At 37.6% G+C, this 19,838-nt stretch overlaps 1 protein-coding gene across 1 annotated transcript in view; it reads left to right on the top strand.

Annotated features, from left to right (window-relative positions):
- The first annotated feature begins 1,588 nt into the window (after positions 1-1,588).
- Positions 1,589-19,838, top strand: part of RBKS (ribokinase) — a 62,464-nt gene continuing 44,214 nt past the window's right edge. The window contains exons 1-2 of the mRNA XM_010182540.1: positions 1,589-1,623; positions 15,258-15,390. Coding sequence (XP_010180842.1) covers positions 1,589-1,623; positions 15,258-15,390 — 168 coding nt within the window. The remainder of the gene's footprint in view (positions 1,624-15,257; positions 15,391-19,838) is intronic.

Raw genomic sequence — 19,838 nt, 5'->3', positions numbered from 1 at the left:
CAAGACTAAACATAAACCAATGAGAGTCAGACACACTAAAACAATTAGAATAAACAAGAGAAACTTTGGCATGGCAATTGAAAACAGCAGAAGCAAAGAACAACATGTAAGATGGAAAATCAATCTTTGGATAGTCACAACAGCAACAGTTTCTCACTTTAACTCAAGAGAATGAGACCACAGTCCATACTGGGAAACTCTTGTTTGTTAGGATGTTTAAAATGAGAAGTCATAGTTTTCTGTGGACCTCTTTCCTTCCCTCAGGTTGCTTCATTCCCTGTGGGGAGTAGAACTAAACGTTCTGCTTCCAGTCCCCTGTTTTAACAGCCATTGTTAGTACTACAAATAGTAAACTGATTGATAGAGAGCATGGCGAGAAATCGGCAGGAGAAGACAGACATGGCAGAGAAAGCATTGATCTACAAAGCACTGGGTTGCCAGACTAGGGTGGACAGTGGTGACAAATGCACATCCGGAATTAACATCCCAGAGCAGCCTGACGGATGCATGAAATAATCTTTGCTAAACGAGCACAATCTCTGCTTGTGCTAAATGGCAAAGGTGTCTCCACTAGTGAGATTCTGCATCTTCTGCTTAAGTCTCTAGTGGTGGTTATTGTCAGCTGAAGTAAATGCCTCACTGGTTCATTGGAAATGTCCATGATCCAAAGCTATGTCAGTACTTTCTTTCTTAAAGTATAATATTTGAGACAATAATTTTGGGCTTTTTTGTGGGAATATGGAAAGGAATTTTCTTATATTTCTTTTGAGAGAGCAGAGGAAGTCTCACATACGACTTCATTTTCTTCTTTGCTTAGTTTTCTGGTCTTTAACATGTGTTCTCATTTCCCCCATTTCTCATGCATGCACAGTCACTGAGTTTTAATGTTGGGTTTTTTCCTTGCTTTATTTTTTTTTTCCTGCTCTTCAGCCTCTCCTAGCAGCAAAGTGTTCTAGAATCCTTCAAATCCATTTCATTTGTGTTTTTGTTTTTATCTGTAATGCTTCCCCTGCAGCAGCCACTCCTCATTCTAGTCAATCTGCCATTGCCAGCAGCATGGGAAAGCACAGCCGTGAAGGAATACAGGCTTAGTCCAGTTGAGGAAATTAATCTTTTGGATCCAGAGAAAGGCATCAAGGCATGAGAGAATGTGTCATCTGTGAATTGTTTAGTTTATGTAATATTGAAAAATCTGGGCTTGTTTTCAGAGCCTGTGCTGTTCCCTTGTCTTCTTTGACCTAGCAAAGTTTGGGTGCATAGTAAACACGGGATGCGCAGGCTCAGTGTTTTGTTGTTCTGCCCTGATTTTAGGGGACCTAAATGTGGCATAGAGAAACTCCCCTTTGCCTTCTCTTGAGTGGCAGGAATAAAGCTGTATTTTGAGGACCCAGAAAGAAAAACAGGTTAAAAATCAAGTTGATGAAATCCTCATTAATGGAATTCAGGAAGAAAATTGTGTTCTGTTCATATACAGCTTTTGAATATCTGTAATGGCCCAGACACTGTTCATCTGATGTGGAGCCTGATCCAAGCTCATTTGTGTCAAAAGAAGCGCTTCACTGCTGTAAACTGTCATTAAATTGTTGTCATGCCGCAAAATCTGAGTGATCAGTTTGTTGTAGGGTGAGACAGTTTAATGTTTTAGTATGTTAAAAGTATTTGGTGTTGCACTCCAGACCTGAAAAGCTTCCAACAAAGTGTCTCTAACAAAAAATGACAAAATATTGAAGAGGGAAAAATTAGGGAAAATGTCTGGTTGTGTGTTTTTCAAATTAACACAAAATAACTAGGGTAAGACCACCAGTGACTTTTTTTAACCCATTACAAGAGCTGCATTTGCAGCCAAAGTTATGAACCCTAAGTGAGAGACAGTGCGCCATTGATTCCAGCTGGCACTTTCTGAAAGAAACAGTTGTTTGTTCGACAGAGGATGCTGTGGGTCCTCTCAGAGAAGGCCTGGTGGTGCTAGAACACCTGCTCAGCACTTGTCTTTGGCTCTTATCCATGAAAACGTTTTTTCCCCCCTCTTTCTATATGGAAATGTGGAAGTTTTAAAAGTCTTGGGAAATATTAATGTGAAACTGGTCGCACAATGTCTTTCAACTTAAGTGCAACGAAAGTGTTGCTTTCTGCATTCTGTTTAATTGAAACCTCCCTGCCCTTTCATTTGGCATCTTCATTTTGTGTCCTAAGCTACTGTATACTGTAATCAGGCACTGTCTTTCCTTCCAGAAGCAATTCCATTTCAGCAATAACTAATATAACTCTTATTTTTTAGACTTGTTTATTTAGCTAGATTTTAATAGTATGCATTTAGTAGTGCTTTTGAGCCAAAGAATAGCCCTTGTGGTACTATAATCAGGCCTGTACTGCACGAATGCCATAGCTGAAGTACTTTGTTTGACTTCCCAGTAACCAAGAGGTAGCACTACTTGTCCTGCTGTGCATTTGGAAAACATTTTGGAGTTGGAGGAGGGGAAGAGGGGCAGTTTGCTTTGTAAAAAGACAGGATGAAGGTAAAGAAAAATCGGAGGAAGGTCTTAACAAGGATGAAAATAATAGGAAAGACATAAGGTTTTACTGTAGGAGGTGCAAAGAGTCTATGGAGTTGAGGTTGAGATAAAAGACAGGGAAACTACAATCCTAACAGTGGCAGCTCCCCAGCTATCCAGAGGCCCCCTGTTTTTCTGCTTTTCTTTCTGCCAGCCCTTACTGCCTGCTTGCTTTCTGCAGTTGTCTCATGTGGCTGCACAGAAAAGATCTGGTTTAGTCCTGCAATCTTCTCCCAGCACCAGCATTTTGGAAGATATGGTACACAGTAAGTCCTCTGTTACCTCCTCCTTCCCATGAATGAGTTCCAAGCTGTCTGCTTCTCTTCATACCAGCTGCAGTGTCTGGTCTGTTTAAGTCTGTAAATTGTTTTGAGATCCTTCAAGATGAAAGGTTCTACTGAAGTGAGATCACTATCACCTTCTACATTTCTCCACTCCCTGTTCTTGGTTCAGCCTTCTTGTCTCATCTCAACTTGGGGTCCCGCACGGTACTCGACATTCCCAGCTCATGGCAACACAAAGCTTGCACGCAAATTTCAACTTCTAATCCTTGAGTTGTTTGACGCCTCTCAGAGTACTTCAGAGCTGAAGGTTAAATATATGTATTTTCCTGACTCAATGCCAAAATACTTAGCACTTGCCACACTGAGATTGTACTTCTGCATTTGCGTCTGACTTCATGTTATTTTGTGTGCTTCAAGAGATGGTATAGTTCTCTTCCTCCCACTTCTGAAGTACTTACTCATTCTAGGAAGCATTCCAGCTACGGTGCTGTTCTGTGATCCTACACAATATTCTTATAGCCGTACTTTGTTCGTGTTTTTGTGGTTAAACTGTAAGCCTGTCAGGGCAGAGATTTCACTCCTCTCTGGTGTAGTGAAATTATGGAGTGGAACCCTGAGAGGAGTTCAGAGGGCTCTCTCTGTTCAAAGTCTCAGAGGCAGTAATGCGGTGTTTGGACAGGACAGCCCCTTTTCTGTTCAGCTGCATATCTAGCTGTAGTCTTCATCTTCCATATTTTAACTGACTAGTAAGAGAGTTTTTTCTTTACATAGTATCTATGTGTGTTTTTTGCCCATGTCGTTCACATTCCAGTGAAATTTCCCTCTTTCCTACAAAAGTGAGGTCATCTTAAACCTGTGTTTATAATACTGCAGTCATTTCCATGGCAGTAGACTATGATATCATCAGTGGAGGATTATGCCTTTCCTATGTGTGTTAGCAATTAAAAATTATGGTTTGTGAGATAAAACTAGTGTTTACCAAGCTTTAGGTTTAGTCCATATGAGACAGGGAAACTATTGCTTAATTCTCTAGAGTTCACTTGGGTAATGGAGTAAATGAATCCAGAAACATTTTGATCCTAGCAGGTGATAAGTTTTTGGGGGTATATTTTCCTAATGGTAGAAGAAAATCAGCTACTCCATCTTGTGTTCTCTCACCTGGCAAAAGAACATTTGTCTGAAACACCATGGTACTCCTTATTGTTTTGTTACTCAGAGCTACTTAAATGCTTCACTTAAAAGTATCACAGTTTTCTAGTCTCATTAGACTGGCATTTTTCCCCTTTGAAGGCCAGTAAGCTATTATACGCTACCCACAAAAGTAAAACAATGTGCTCACCGGTCTTTTCATCTTTTTAATGGGTGCCCCATTTTCCAGCTATTGGTAGGTGAATTTCTTTGCTGAATCTTTAGTAAGTATGCGCATGCTTTCTCATGGGTTGGTGACAGCAGTGGCCAGTTTCATGGCAAAAGAAAATTCATTCATTTAAAAAGTAGTGTCCAGTGTTAGAACTGTTTGTTGTTAAGTTGCTAATGCTGGAAGATTAAAATAATGGCTTCACAACATAATTTATTTCATCCCTTCAAATACTTAAGAATTTTTAAGCCAAGGAAGCAGACTTTTCTAAGCAAGAGTGAAAAGAAAGGGAAATAGATTAGATAAAAGTTTATAGAGCAAGAACATCTTTAGTCTATAGGTATTGCAACAGAAGACAAAATTTGTAACCGTTTTTTTGGTAATGTAGTTTAATTACAGATACACACTACACCCGAGCACATTTCAGCCTGTCTGTTTTCCCACATAACAGAACTAAACTCTCATGAAGTATTTGTTTAAGTAATCTGGGTCAGAATATTAGAAAAAATAAAATCTCAAAATGATGTGTCCTAATTACATAGAAGACTTGCATGTGTCCAGTTTCACAGAAAGATATTGGATGTGAAAATGTTCTCCCTGAAATTATTACCATGTTATTGACTACAGCACAAAGAAATTCCTTTTCCCATTTATGTTCATGGAAAAGAAACCAGGCTGGAATGGAACAAAAGATAGATAAGCAGAGTTATTGTATATAGTTTTTGGAGACAGAGATGACTAATGCCATAACAGACCTGGCCCATATTTACTGAACATACAGGCAGGTGGTGTTACAGCAAACTCCTGACTGTGCAGCTTCCCCATCATTCTGCATTCATGCTAAGGCTTCCTCTGTCTCTGGAAGACGCAGAGCAATACTTCTGCTAGAAGAAAATGGAAAGTCAAGAAGTAATAACGTTATGATCACAAAAGAGCGTGTTGGAATAAAAGGTTATTTACGAATAGTCCGATATCAACATCAAGAGTGAGGTGTTTGTGTTCATTTCTGCTACAGAAAGATGTCATTTTATCTCAGCAATGCGCTGTAGCAAATGGCCATTGCTTCAGTTATAATATCCTGCTTTACAGAGAGCAAAACTGTTGCCTTTTGCTTTCTGTAGAGATCTTAGACATCAGTGCCGTTCCAAGTAAATAGCAGGCAAAATAGTGATACACTGGGCATTGGCACTGCTTCAAGGCATTCCTTGGGCTTCGTGATGCAGATTGAATATTATGTTGTGTTATAAATGTATAATAACAATTTATTGCTCCACTGAATACTTTTTTACCATGTAACTCCCACTGTTTTTTATTGTTTTGGTTATTGTCCCTGCTATTATTGCAAATTCTTTTTGACAATTTAAAATAAAACATCTCTTGCATTTTTAGTCTAGAGGTGTTTGCCATACCAGATTCACTACAGTCAAAGGGGAAAGTGGCTAAAGGAACTTCTCAAAAAATATTTGTCACAATGAACAGTTGTTAGGCAGTATATTTTAACAACCAACACTGAGAATATTACATTTTCTCTCCCTTTATGGGCCACAGAATAAGATTAATAGTTCTATTCTGTCTTGTTAATGAATTACTTGCTGGCTGTACTGTTAATGGAAATAACTGTTTTCCTGGATATATTTCTAGACATAAATATCTTTGGGTGAATTTTAGTACTCCTGACAGTAGAGAGCTGCTGGCACAAATCAAAAGCTGCAATAAAAATCGTACAGAGTCAATAGTAACAAATTTGTGTAAAAACACTCTGGGCAGGCATATATATGGTGTTGCCTCTAGGAGCTGTCTGAGCTGTTCTTTCCATAGGAGTTTACCAGTAAGGTTTTGTTTGCTTGTTTTATATGGCTCCAATTGTTAGCTCCTATATCAAGCTACAGTAAGTTATTTGATGCTGACATCCCTGGTTTCTTCTAAGCCTAGTATCATATACTTTGAGCCTGAAGAAAATACAAAATGATTTTTCACTTGTCTGTTGCCTAAGTAGGTGCCTCTTTATAGAACACGTTGATCTTTGTGACAACTAATTATAAAATAAGAAGGTGGTAATGTTCCTGAATATATCAGTTGTGTGCTCTCTTCTGGGTTTTATCATTTCTTCTTTCAGTTTCTGACTTGAGTCCCTTTTTTTCCCCTCATTTTTTCCTATACTAGCTCAATAGCATGTCATCCTGAACCAGCTATGATTTCCCCTTATTTCTTTCCACCTCTTGTTATCTTTCTACATCACGTTCTTACAGTGCACTTTTTTCTGTATTGCTCTTTTCCTGCCTCTTATCTTTCAAAAAATAATTTTTCCTTCCAAAGAATCATAATTCTCTTTTGCTAATTTACTCCATCCAACACTTGCTGCATTTCCTATCCTCTCTCAGATCCCTGTTAATACAAAATGCATAAACCTTGATAGTATAAACAGCAGAAAGAAAAAAATGTGTTGGTCAGAGCTGAAAATAAAGCATGGGAAGGAATAGGAAAGGCAGGTCAAGTTTAGTACTTATGTGGAAAGACAGGCATTTTCCATGTTCTCAGCTGTAATGACAGTGAATATGCCTTCCGTCTTCTATTTGTCTGATCCTGTTAAAATTATTCATAGGGAATATCCTGCTAGTATTGCTCAATCTTTTTTTTTATTAATATCCTCTTCTTTTTTTTCCAGGAAAAAGCAGTTGGTGGTTTTGATGGTGCTCACAATACTCCATATAGAGGCAGCAAAAATGAGCAGATTTTTCTTCACTTTTCATTTGCTGTTGCTCACTAAGTTCTGGCATTAATGGAGACAGGGAAGTTGTCCATTGGCACGCATCACAAGCCAGGGTTATACAGAATTACACCTTTCTGATTTTTAGAGATCTACCTTTCCCAAGAGAGCTTAAATGATGAATAAGTTGAGGGTACTTAGAGAAGATTCCTAAGCGTCACCAGAGTTAACCTTGGCCAGCAAAGCCCAGGCACTCCCTCATGCCTTGCACATTCTCATTCTTGCCCCACAAACTTTAATGTTACTGTAAAGCCAGGATTTTAGTAGATGCCTTTATAATTAGATTGAACTTCAGATAAAGCTTTTCTTTTATCAGTGAATCAAGGGTAAAATAGTTTTAAAGTGAGAGCTTGAAGGCACTGCAAATTAAGCCTTGAAATGGTCAGGGAATTGGAAAAGATAATGGTTTTAAGTCCCTTTCAATGGAACGAAATCTACTCTATCCTATCCTATCCTATCCTATCCTATCCTATCCTATCCTATCCTATCCTATCCTATCCTATCCCATTCCATTCCATTCCATTCCATTCCATTCCATTCCATTCCATTCCATTCCATTCCATTCCATTCCATTCCATTCCATTCCATTCCATTCCATTCCATTCCATTCCATTCCATTCTCTTCTATATATTAGGTTTAAATACATTGTTTGCCTTTATTATCTATGATACATTGAGTAAGTATATATAAACTAAGTGGTTTTTTGATTGTAGTTTTCCTTTGTGACCCATATGGATTCTGCAGGAAGCACTGTACTTACAAACTTGATGAAAAATTCCATACTTGTCCAAATTATTGTCCTGAGTATGAGCTTTTAGAGCAACATCTTATTGAAGAAAGTTATTAATATTTGAACTGCACTGTACTTTGTCTTGACGACTATGCAGTGAAGACACATCTGTCATGTTTCTCTTAATATTATAGTCTGTAAAGCACAATATGTTTGTGTGTAAAATACCAGTACTTAGTGGTGTGGGGGGGAGTTCCCTTTTATTTTTTGCCTGGAAAAGACTGACAAGATTTGTAGAGGGGGTCAGTACCTGCCCTATTTTCTGCATGATAGTAAAGCAGAAGCACAGATCACTTTGTTGATCTGCAAGAATATCTAAAACATCATGATGACAAGAGCAAGGACCCTGTGGCCTATCCATTCAGGCACATTATTTCCACTTTTTTCATTGTTGTCTGATAAATCCTTTCTTTAAGAGGTAAAGATTATTGTTCACATGTGTCTTGTTTATCTTAATCTGCCCTTGGGCATGTAGGATCACTCTTTGCTTGGGTTGCAAAGGTTGTTTTGCTTGATGTTGGTTTTCCTGCTTTAGCCTTGGTACTTCATTGTGATACAATGTTCTGTTCGTCATAGGAACTGTAGGCAGCCTTCTTCAGTCCTGGGTGAGCACAGCATGTTTTAGAGACAGTCTATTCTAACATCGCCATCAGATTGCCTTGAAAATAATTATGTAACTGCAATTCCAAAAATAATGTAATCGAGAGACCTCAATGAAGAGCAACGTGGGAGGCAAATAAAGTTAGAGAGTAGTAATTTTGAAAATTTCCACAATCTTTCTTAAAAACAAAACAGATGTTTGTTAAGAATGATGAAATGTTTGCTGAGACTTAAATCTGAAGATAGATTTGTCTTTGGCTGGGTTTCTTAAATCTCTTTAGAGCTTCAAGTTCAGAATTAAATATTCCTCAGATTATGAATGCATCAATGTTGGGCCCACCTTTTCCCAAAATTTAACTGCTAGCAATGTGAGAAAATGCTACAGGTTTGTTGTTCCTTAAGAAAGCTTTTTACTTTTGGCAATTAGTCAAATAATTTCTTTGTGTTGAAAATTTCATACTTCTGACATAATTTAGGAATTTTGATCTCTTGCTGATATTTCACTGAAGTGCAGTACAATGTGTTACCCTAAATGTTTCAGGATGTTCATCTGGATGCCACCTTATTTATTTCATCTTTTAATATCTAGGAGAGTAAAATATGCATCTGTGCAAAGAGCCAAAAGTTCATTGAAGTTCTTGAAGAGCTGTGGACATCTGTTCTCATTCTACATGTTATGAATTTTGGTCTTTTTAAATTGAGGTTATGACTGAACATATAAGAAGATATCACTTGCGGCTCTCCTACTGGTAGTTGCAGCCATTCCTTTAATTTTCTCCCTTGCTAGAGATTTTTGCCAGTTGTTTCAGTTAAGCTGTTTACCCATTCAGTAATGAGATCTACAAAATGGTTTGTCTGTGAAAAAAAAAATATTTCTGATTCATAAAATACATGTTTTCTCTGATGGGAAAACTGATTGAAAAGATTTCCGCTGCTCTGTACCAATTCATCATTCACTTGTTTGTGTTGTGATGACAAACAGTATGTTGTGTAATATCAGACAGGTTTAAAAAATACTCTGAATGGATGATGGGGTAAAACTGTTACACTTTACCCTGCCACTGTGCTTCAGCACTGTCCTGCAAAGGGACTGCTCTTTAGGCATCAATCATTTTGCCTGATACCGGTTTGGGTAGTGTTTCTACACTGTTCGTCACTATGGGCTCGAGAGAGAGGACCCATACCATCAAAAAATAACCAGCAATAACCCATTATTTGAATTGTCTGAAAAGTTAAATTCTTTTAAGAAAAATTTGTCATTTTCAGGGACATAGAAGAAAAAAATAAAGATTTTCTATGATTTCTAATTGTCTCTTAACATTTTTTTTCAGTCATTAAAGATTTGAAGTGAAACTGAGAACCTAGAAGTGGATAGCCCCATAAACCAAGCTGTAGTTAATGAAATTCCTGAGGTAGTCTCTTTAGAAATCCTGAATGTTTTCTACCTTCCAATAAGATGTTTTAGTGGATTATTAAAAGGGAAGAAAGCATAAAGAAGTCGAGAACATCAGATTTTGAAAAGAATTGTGGTGGTTTTGTCTCTGTGTTATGGATACTTTCCCATAGCACATGTTCAAATCTTTAAAAATTAAGCTAGACAAAACAGACTGTGGCTAAAACAAAATCTCAAGCCAGATCCAAAAGAGATCTGAGACTTTTTCACCACAATGTTGTACTAATACAGTAAAAAGGAAGAACTTTTCTCTCCTTTGTATTTGTTCACTTCTGAGAATCATGAAAGCCCAGTGAATTGTATGTACTAGGCAGTGGCTAGTCAAACATACCCGAATCTCACAGGGATTTTCCCAGTTCTAGGGAATTCCCAGAGGGAAGAAAGAGCCACGTTTGTTCAGTGATTCAAAGAGGACAGAATCAAAGCTAAATTCTAGGCCTTTACATTATATTCCTTTTTATCAGTATACTTTTTACATGCAGAATTTCTACTATTTTGATATCCCTGATGATCTTCACCTTTCTTCAGGAGAAAAAATAATGTCTGGATGTTTCTTTTTATACTGTGTAAATTACAGTCACCTTAGTGTGATATCTATCTAACATAGAAATTCTCTTTACCTGAGTTGCCTGATGAGAATATTGTTTACTTTTTTCTTTTCTTGGAGAAAAATGTTTATATATTTCTCTGTTTTCCTTTCTCATGCACATCATTTCTCAGAAACATACTGATACTTTGTGCTTTTCTTCAGTATGTCTAATGAGCTAAATATACTGTACTACTTAATTAAACCAGAGTTACATAGCATTCAGTGTTTTCAACATACAGAGTAGTATCAAGTCGAAGTTTCAACATTGGCTTTGGGCAGTCTGGCTGCTCCTGCTCCTCCCCTCACTCCCCTTCTCAGTCCTGCAAGTCCTGGCCCACCCTGGCTTCTGTGCAGTAAGTTGGACCAATTTGCTGATCCAAATAAAAGTGACCCCTGGAACAAAAATATTTTGAATTAGGAACGATAAAAGCAATGCAAGAGAAATGGTGGGAAAACGCTGCTGAGAGGAAGGCATAGTTTTACGTCAGCTTAAGCGAACAGTAATAATACATCTTTATAGTACTTTCATGTGTTGAAAATAATGAACAGACACTGGTTAGGTGTCAAGAATCAGAAGCAAACCATGATTAATTTCAGGATTAATTTATGCAAATGCTGCTAATATACATCTCTCCCTTCCCCCTCCTTCCTTCTTCAGACTTTCTATATCTGAATATGATCTAGTCACTGCTTAGATGGGAACTTTTCAAGAAAATCCAGAATACCAGGGAAAGGGGCATTAATGACTCAGTAAGTTGCACTTTCACCTCTGATTCAGTGCTCCAGCACATTAGTAAAGGGTTCAGTTCTGTTTCTAATGCCATCCTTCCAAAGAGAAGTCTGTCTAAAAATACAAATGCTAATCAGGTCTAGCTTTTAAGGGAACCTACGGCACAGACTTACTGGAAGAGAGGTTGAAGTTACTGCAATGGTGAAATTCTTAAGTGTGTACTTTTATTCATCTCAAACCTCTGAAACATAAGTGGATGTAAGATTCTTCATTTCCTCTGAAAAAATGTGGGCAGCATTGCCGTGCACTTTACATTTAAATGTTGTTTTGTAAAAACGCAGTTGAAATTCAGAGTGATATTACTTTATTTGTAATGTCCAGAGTATATCAGGATGCTTCGGTCTCAACTTTCCTCCAGAAATATGGTTCAGTAGTACAGTACACAATTCACAAAACATATTATATAGTAATTTTATTTCACGTCTAATAAGTGTTGGGAGTTTTCAAGTTTAGTTTCTGGTTGTTCATAAGACATGAGAGCTCAATATCCTTTGTACTATTTATTCTCTCAAAGCTGAGCAGAATTTGTCACGTAAGCAAATAATAGTCTGTTGGATAGCAACTTAAATTATTTTTTTTCAGGTCAGTGTTTTCAAATTATGTCAAAGTTGTAAATGGCTTTACAAAACATTTTATGTAACAATTCCAAAAGCCTGTGTGACAGTTTTTCTAATTAACTTATTTAGCCTAGTTTTGGAGTAACATTAGCTGTTTCATCACTTTTAGGCTATTTTGGGTATTCTTTGTGGCACCATCAATAAGACAAGAATTTATAGGGTTCCTTAATCATACAGATTACTCATCATTGCCTGCTCATAACAGAAGCCTGAAATGCTCATTAAAATCATCTCATGTGAATCAGAAGTTAGTGTAGTTTCAGAATTAAATGACAAGAGAATAGCATTGTTTTAGCAAAAAAAAAAAAATCTTGAATACCTATTTCAGTGAAAGTAAAACCTCCAGGCTCACATCAGTACTCTGAGTTTGTTTAATATGGAAAATAAAAACAGACTGGAGAATTGGTTTGAAAGGACTGGCAATTGTGCCTGAAGTGTAATAAGGTTGGGTTTTTTTTATGGTGAGCTACAGGAACTTGCTGCATGTTCTTGCCTAGTCTGTTAGCGTATTTTTAAAATTGGTTAATTATAAATCACTGTTCCAACTTGATCGTTTGCCCTTTGTCTTGTACCTTTCCATCAAAACAACAAGAAAGATCATCTCACCATCTTCCAGAAGCTGTTTGATTCCCACAGGCAGTTGTTATGCCATGCTGCTTGAAACACTGAGGCCCAGATTCTCACCTCACCAAGCCTGTTTTTTCACCAGTGCAATTATGATGCTTCCATTGGAGCTGCATGTTGATGTCAATGTAACTGAAAGAAGAATCAAGTCATAGTCTGGTCGCTGTTAAAACAGGAATACGTATAGTTGAAAATGCTTCTTGAAAATGCATATGAACTCAGAGCAGTGCTATTAGCAGAAGTCTGCTGGGATATTGCAATTGTTAATCTTTGTCTAAAAATATATTAGCTTTTTGTGGCAACAAATTCTATTTAGAATAAGCTGTAATCTCTGAAAAACACCCTAAGGAAGGAAAATTATTTGAGATTTGATACCATTTTCACTTTGCAGAATTTAAATGAGAAGACAGAGAGAGCTAGTGGATTGAGCTGCTCTCTATTTTGGTTTTGCCACTGGCTTCTTGGCTGACCTGAGGCACAAGAAGGCAAAATGAGTTGCTTAAGTTTCACAACCACAGAACAGGAATAATGATCTTGTTCTGTTTTTTAAAGTACAGTGAGATCTGTGGATGAAAGGAATTATACAAGTGCTGCTATTACTATTTCTCACCAAGGCTGGGTGAAACAACTGTTCTTTACTGAATGGCACATAATTTTAGAAGTGTGTGAGCAGTACCCTGGCACTAGCTGAATAGGAGCTTCTTCAACTCAGTTTTGTGGCCTTTGTTCTCTGGTCCACAACCAGCACTACTTTGGCTTCCAGTGGTGAAAATAGCCATGAATTATAGATGTTACCATTTATAAACATTATTTATCTACACTTATTACACCTTGTTCCCTGAAACCTTACAGTTTCCTTTCGTTGTAAACAACCTGCCAGATGCTGCTGTGGGCAAACAGTTTTAACTTAGCAATCCTTTCTAAATACATGCATACATACATACATACATGCATATATATATACACACACGCACACACCTATATGTGTGTGTATAAGGTACCTATAAGTATACTTCTAAAAAAAGTTGTATTTTTATTTAAGATGGTTTAAACACTTCCCAACAAAATGCTTCTGGCTCTGCTTCTCTGGAAACCAAATGAATGCCATTAGCTCTGTGTGTGTGTGTCTTCTGGGGTTTCTCTGTGGTCATTCACACAAAATAAAGCTGCTAGCTGGGTACCATACCCTCACGCTAAAATCTAGGGTGCTCTGCTTAGGGTCTGCATCCCTATCTGCATCTTTCCAGAGACTGTAACTACTGATGAAGCACAGACCTGTAACAACTCCTTCAAAGCAAAAAATTTCCTGGAGTTCAGGGCTTGTTTGGCTTCATTATTTCAATTTTAGATTTTCTTGATCTTCTAATGATCCTGAACCTTTGGACTGATGGATCAGGAATTGAAAATTAGTAGGAAAAAAATGTTAGTTTCTTCCTGAGAATTTTCAGTAAATCTGAAATTTATGCTCTGTCATTAATTCCATAAGATTCTGCAAACACCAATATGCCCCGGACGTTGCAGCATAAACTCAGAAATAACATACTCGTATTCTTCATTTCCTTTTCAAAAAGCACTCTCTAGTGATTTGCTAGTGCAGAAGCGTGTCACCGTTTTCTGAATTGAAGGGCTGGCAATTTTGCAGCTGTTGTAAGATTTATTGGTAAAATAATATTCTAAATTGACAAACAGCTGAAGTGAAGCTCTTCCTCATCAGGGCAGGTTCCTCGGCATGCTTTCTGATTCCCCTTCCTCACTCTGTTTCTTTCCTGCAGGCTTTTGGAAACCTGTCTGAGCTGTCATTTGACTGAACAGGTTGCTAGTACCTCATAGGAAGCCTTCCTTCCACACATGTTGTGAACTTGTTTGTAGCTTAAGAGATGGAAGGAATTCCATTTTTAAACCTTGTGCCTGGAATATATGGCTTGAGGAGGCAGAAATTTTCATAGTCTGAGTGTTGTAAACAGCTTTGAGTTACGTATTTTAATCAAAGTGGCAGAAATAAGCTAGCCTTTTACATTTGGATAAATTCTCCCACGTAGTCTTTGTGGTGTCTTTTCTTCCTTTCAACTTTTGCCGGAGATAGCAAAGCATCTGGTAGGGTTGACAAAATTACAGGTTTGTTTTTTCCAAAATGGAAATTAAACCAGCATACACTCTTGATGGGTCTTCGGTTGTATTAGCGCATCTGGTTCTGGGCACCCATCCCCAGAAGGATGTAAATGTGATTGGAGTACGTTCAAGAAACAACAAAATGCTGAGAAGTTATAAAGCTTGATTTGTAAGAGAAAAACTTAAAAAAGAAAAACGTTAAATATGTACGGTGTGCCTGAATGACAGCAGAGGGGAGGAAGCTTTTGATAACAATCTACAATTTTGAGGGATGTGAACACCAACAAAGTGAAAAACTACTTAGGGTTGTTCAAGAAGGTATAATTAGATGTAATGAAATTAAATGAATAATATGTAAACTTGAGCTGTTACAGTGAAACAATGTGAGACCTATAGATTTATTATTTATCTGTATTGAGTTAGCACTGGGGAATCCCAGTCAGGGATCAAGTGCTTCTTTTCCTGTAGAAACATGAAACACGAACAAAAGAAATGCAATCCCTCTCTTGAGTAATAAACGAGAAGCTTGACTGGGTGGCATAGAAGGAATAAACTTAAACTGGTGGGATGTGGAGTGGAGACCCTAAAAGGTCTTTCAAGTCCTTTTTGGTCTTACTGGCTGGCTGTTGGACCATTTAGGATTATAAGAATTTAGCTCTTATTTTGAAGATGCTTGTTATTTTCGGTCACTAATGCATGTAAATATTTCTTTAAATTGGAATAGCCTTACCACCCGATTGCCAAGAGCTGGAGAAACTATCCTTGGACATAAGTTTTTCATTGGTTTTGGTGGGAAGGGAGCCAACCAGTGTGTCCAGTCTGCTCGACTTGGGGCCAAGACCTCGTTGATCTGCAAGGTAAGCACTGACTTGCTCTTGGGTTACAGCTGAACTAAATATTCATGCAAATTCCAGTAAACTTTGAGGTCGCTTACAGAAAACTTGTTGGGTGGTTGGGTTTTTTTTAATCCCTCTCTAATTCCCTTTTCTTTTCATTATTTCAGCTATTAATTTAAGCATGGAGGAGGCTGTTTTCAGAACACTGCCAGAACCAAAGACTAGCTGGCTGGAGATCTGGCAGAAATTGCATGTAGAAAAGGATTGCAAAACTTAGATTGATGTACTGTGGAAAAGAGAACTGGAGAGAATTTGAGATGTTCAAAATTCAAGTAATCTTGATTAGCCCCTCCTCTTTGTGCTCCGCACTGGTTCAATGATCAGGGCTTCATAGCTGACATTCAGGTGCTAGGCACTACAGTCAATCTGAAATTTACTTCATAGGTGATTAAAAACGGCTGACAAGCCAGTAACAAATTTGAGAAACTTTGTTCTTCAAGGGTTAAATCATCATCTCATTACTTGAGATTAGGATGAGATGTTCACATCCAAATTCTAGAACTTTTGTGTGCTCTGGGATTTTTTTTTGCCCACTTTTCTGAAACGTCTGATATTCAGCAGTTCTAAAGACTGGCTCACAGCCCATCAGGCTGATTCAGTTTGGCAGATGCTATGTTCTTACAGTGCTTTTCGTTTGTTTTTGTCTTTAAATGTTACAAGTTTTGAGTGATCATTACTAAGGTTAAGATAATTCTTTTTTTCCTCTCTGTAGCCTTATTGTCTATCCTGTGTTATAACTGTAGATGAAACTTCAACTTGACTGGACATACTTTGTTATTGCCATAGCTGGGAAGGTTGCTAGATTTGTTGGATCACTGTCTGTCAGGAATTTTTTGAGAAGTACTGGAAACATCTCAAGGATGCCTTTCTCACTGGTTTTCCAAGCCAATATTTAGGCTAAAGAACGGTAGCTATAAATATAAATTACACCTGCAAACATTTCTGTGGGTCATTATCACTACAGTATGGGTTTTTTTTATATTGGCAATGTTTGTGCTTCTGTAATATTGTGTATATTTGATCGTCTTTGCATTCAAGAATGATCAGATTCAAGTACAAGATGAACTGGCAATGAATTCCCTGCTAACATTTCCTGCTAAATGTTAAAGGGTTTTTTTCTGCTGGAAGTGTGAATTTTGTTTTGTTTTTTAATGGTCTAGCCTTTGCTCAGTGGATACATGTTTCTGGAAACATTTGCATTACTAATAAAATTTAGCAGTTACTATAATTTCTGATTACTTTCCAAAATCATATTTATATTATTTCACTAGTCGTCTTTCTTTCTTTCTGATGTGTATTTATTGGGGAAAAGAAACAGCAGAGAGTGCTGCTAATTTCTATAAATGTCAGCATTTTGTATTTTTCTAAATTTTAAAAGTATTTACTTTTTAAATTAAAAATACACTTAATAGCCTCACAAAACAGTCTCATCTTATAGCAGTACAGTCTTATATCACTTATGTAGTATAAAATTTCTTGCTGAATAACTGAGAAGACTCAGACAATAATGAACCATTACAATTCAATTATTTTTACTTTAACAAGTCATCTTAAGTATTCAGTGCTTCTTAAAGTTGGATTGCCCCTCACACACTGAACTCTGTTGCAGTACTGAAAAATGCACAGTGGTCTTGAGAGATTCCAAACTCCCCAAGTTATTTCTTTTTTGTAGTGGCCATTACCAGAACCATCTGTTAAACATCCTAGATTAAGATGCTGGAGAGATGTTCATCTGAAAGATGTTGTATATGCTGAAAAAAGTCCCATTTCACCTCTGACAAACAATTTGGAATGATTCTCACTGGGCATTGATGTCATTAGCCTGATACTGCATACACTAAATTCTACTTAAGCCCAAGCTGTATTTGATTCCTACTTAGAAATAGGAAGTTCTGTATTACCATGCTGTGTAGCCTTCTCTCTTCATATGATCTGTAAGCTAAATTTAAGTTAAAATTCTGTAAGCCTGAATCCTCGCTTCATTTTAAGAACGTAGCTCTATCTCAGGTGCAGACCACAATGTGATGGGTATCTTCAATTGATTTTCCTTTTGTATTACAGTTTTATACTTGCTTTTTGTACATGCTTTATTCCCTAATGAAGAAAAATAGTAAACATTCTAAAAAAAAAGAACATATAGAATAGATTAAACAAACAGTTGTCAAGAGGTACATGTTTTTGTTGTTATTAATTTTCAGGTACAGATGAGTTTGATTCTCTAAGCTGCTAGAATTTTAGTTGCTATAATACCAGCTAGCTCCCCTAGCTCCACATGGAAAACATGATAGTAAGCAGGGAACACCCAGATTAAAAATACTGATGTAATTTCACTCATTCTAATATGCAAACTGTGTGACCATAATGCTTGTACAAACGGCTGTTGTTGTCAAGAATTCCAGAAAGAAGAAATGCTATTTCAGCACATACAATGTTCTGCGGTCAGCAGAATAAGGCATTTTATCTTTCTGTTTACCCAATAGTCCATCTAGCAGGGTCTGTACAAAAGCAGAAAATATTTGAAACAATATTCTGTAATTTGACATGGTCAGTAAATATGCCTTTAATCTAAAATGTGTCTGATGCCCAATACTCTTGTCTTCCTTGGGGGTAAAGCTCGAATGGAAAGATAAGACCTTCAAACGCACTAGGATTAACTGGGTTGGATGCTGATGAACTAACATGGAAAAAAGTTTCCAGAGGAAAAGGACATCCATGGACACACCTCCAAGGGCTTCCCTCCAGCACTGAGATGTCTTGCTGTGAGCAAAAGCACCGTGGCTGATCTCAGTTGTTATGACAGTTGAACAATAAGGGAGGCCTGTCTGTCAGTTCTGTAGGACCCAGAGCTGAAGAAAGGAAGTTTCAGTTGAGCTTTTGGAAAATGGTTATGAAATACTTTGTTGCTGAAATAACTGAGTAAATCCTGAGACTTGTTGTAGAAACTTTGTAGCAGCAAAGGAGGAAGAAGGTGATACCATCAGGCGGAAAGCATTCCAGTAGTACAGCTGTTAGGCTGCAGAGGTGAGCACGACTCAGGTTTAGATTGCAGACGGCTGCAGTCATCCCGCCTAAAGGAGTCAGAAAATGCAGCTTCCGACAACCCACCCTGTCTGGCAAACTGGGAGTAGTCTGATACAGAAGTATTCTAATATGCAAACAATGAATAACACAGTGACCAAAGTAAATTTTGTTGGGGTTTTTTGCCATGTACAAGAGGAGTGTTCCTTCTGGTTAGACTTGTTTTGACCTAAATTGCTGTCCTCCATTGGTAAAAGACCGGTGCCGTCCTTAATAATGCTTTAGAAAAATCCCTTTTAGAGGTTGTAGGAAATGAAAGTATGTTTCAAAACATGGTTGTGCAATAGAATATGTGGAGGGAAGGCTCATCCATCTGTGACACTTTGAATTGTATAATGCTGAATCGATGATTGTGATCACTGGCTAGTACTCTGTCCTTCTCTGAACTTGCTAAAGGCCTGAGCTCATAGATAGACACATTTCTAACAGCAGGCAATAGAGGCAGCTGCCTTGTGCTTCCAGTGACTCAAATACGGTGTTAGCTGTTTAGTGCCGTTCTATAAGACGGAGCATTAGTTAGAGCTCCTCATGTAATTCCTTCGTTTTCGAGACCGTGACCAGGACCTTGATTTGGCTTCTAATGTGAAAGATGTTTTGGTTCTTTTTGCAAAAACACCTGCTGTGGCATTGGTCAGCCTTGGATAACGCTCAGATAAACAACTTGTTCTTGGAAGTAGGAGCACACAGTATGCATGCAGAAGACATAGGCTAAAACTGGTGAATTAAAAGCTATGTTGGCTTTATAAATAGTTTTTAAATGTTATTTTGACATTAAGCAAGGTACACCTTTTTTTCCTCCATCTACCTCATCTCCTTTGTTCAGCTTATGTGATGTAACAAAAAGAAATGTTTTTTAGTCTGAATAAACGGCAAGCAGAATTCTGTTCAGCTCAGAGGATTAGTGGAGCTACAATTACAAGCTCTTTAACTTGGTGTTAGAAAAACAGTAGAGCATAGCTTGACTCCCTAACTCAACTTGGGCTGCAGTTGCTGGATAACACAAACAAAAATTGCTGAATTTGTAAACAGTACATTTAGTACTGGGAATTATAGAAATCAGCAATGCTATGTTCATCATTACTTTCTACACTGTAACCAGAGTTCGATATTTTTCCACCAAGAAACTTGAAGTAAAAAATTCAAAATATGAACTGCAATTAAGAACACCACCAGAGTTCCTATGAATGCTTTCAATTTGTAGCTGAATAATGATCCAGCAGTATAAGATTCAGTACACTTCCAGATTTTACAATACCCAGAAAGCTTCAGTGTCAAGGGAACACAGTGGTTTTAAGAGAATGGAACTTGAATACAGCAGCATGGGTGTGGGG

Source organism: Mesitornis unicolor, unplaced genomic scaffold (genome assembly GCF_000695765.1).
Source record: "Mesitornis unicolor isolate BGI_N332 unplaced genomic scaffold, ASM69576v1 scaffold35694, whole genome shotgun sequence".
NCBI classification, from domain to species: Eukaryota; Metazoa; Chordata; class Aves; order Mesitornithiformes; family Mesitornithidae; genus Mesitornis; species Mesitornis unicolor.
The sequence above is the reverse complement of the archived record's forward strand: the minus strand, read 5'-3'. Positions and strand labels throughout refer to the sequence as shown.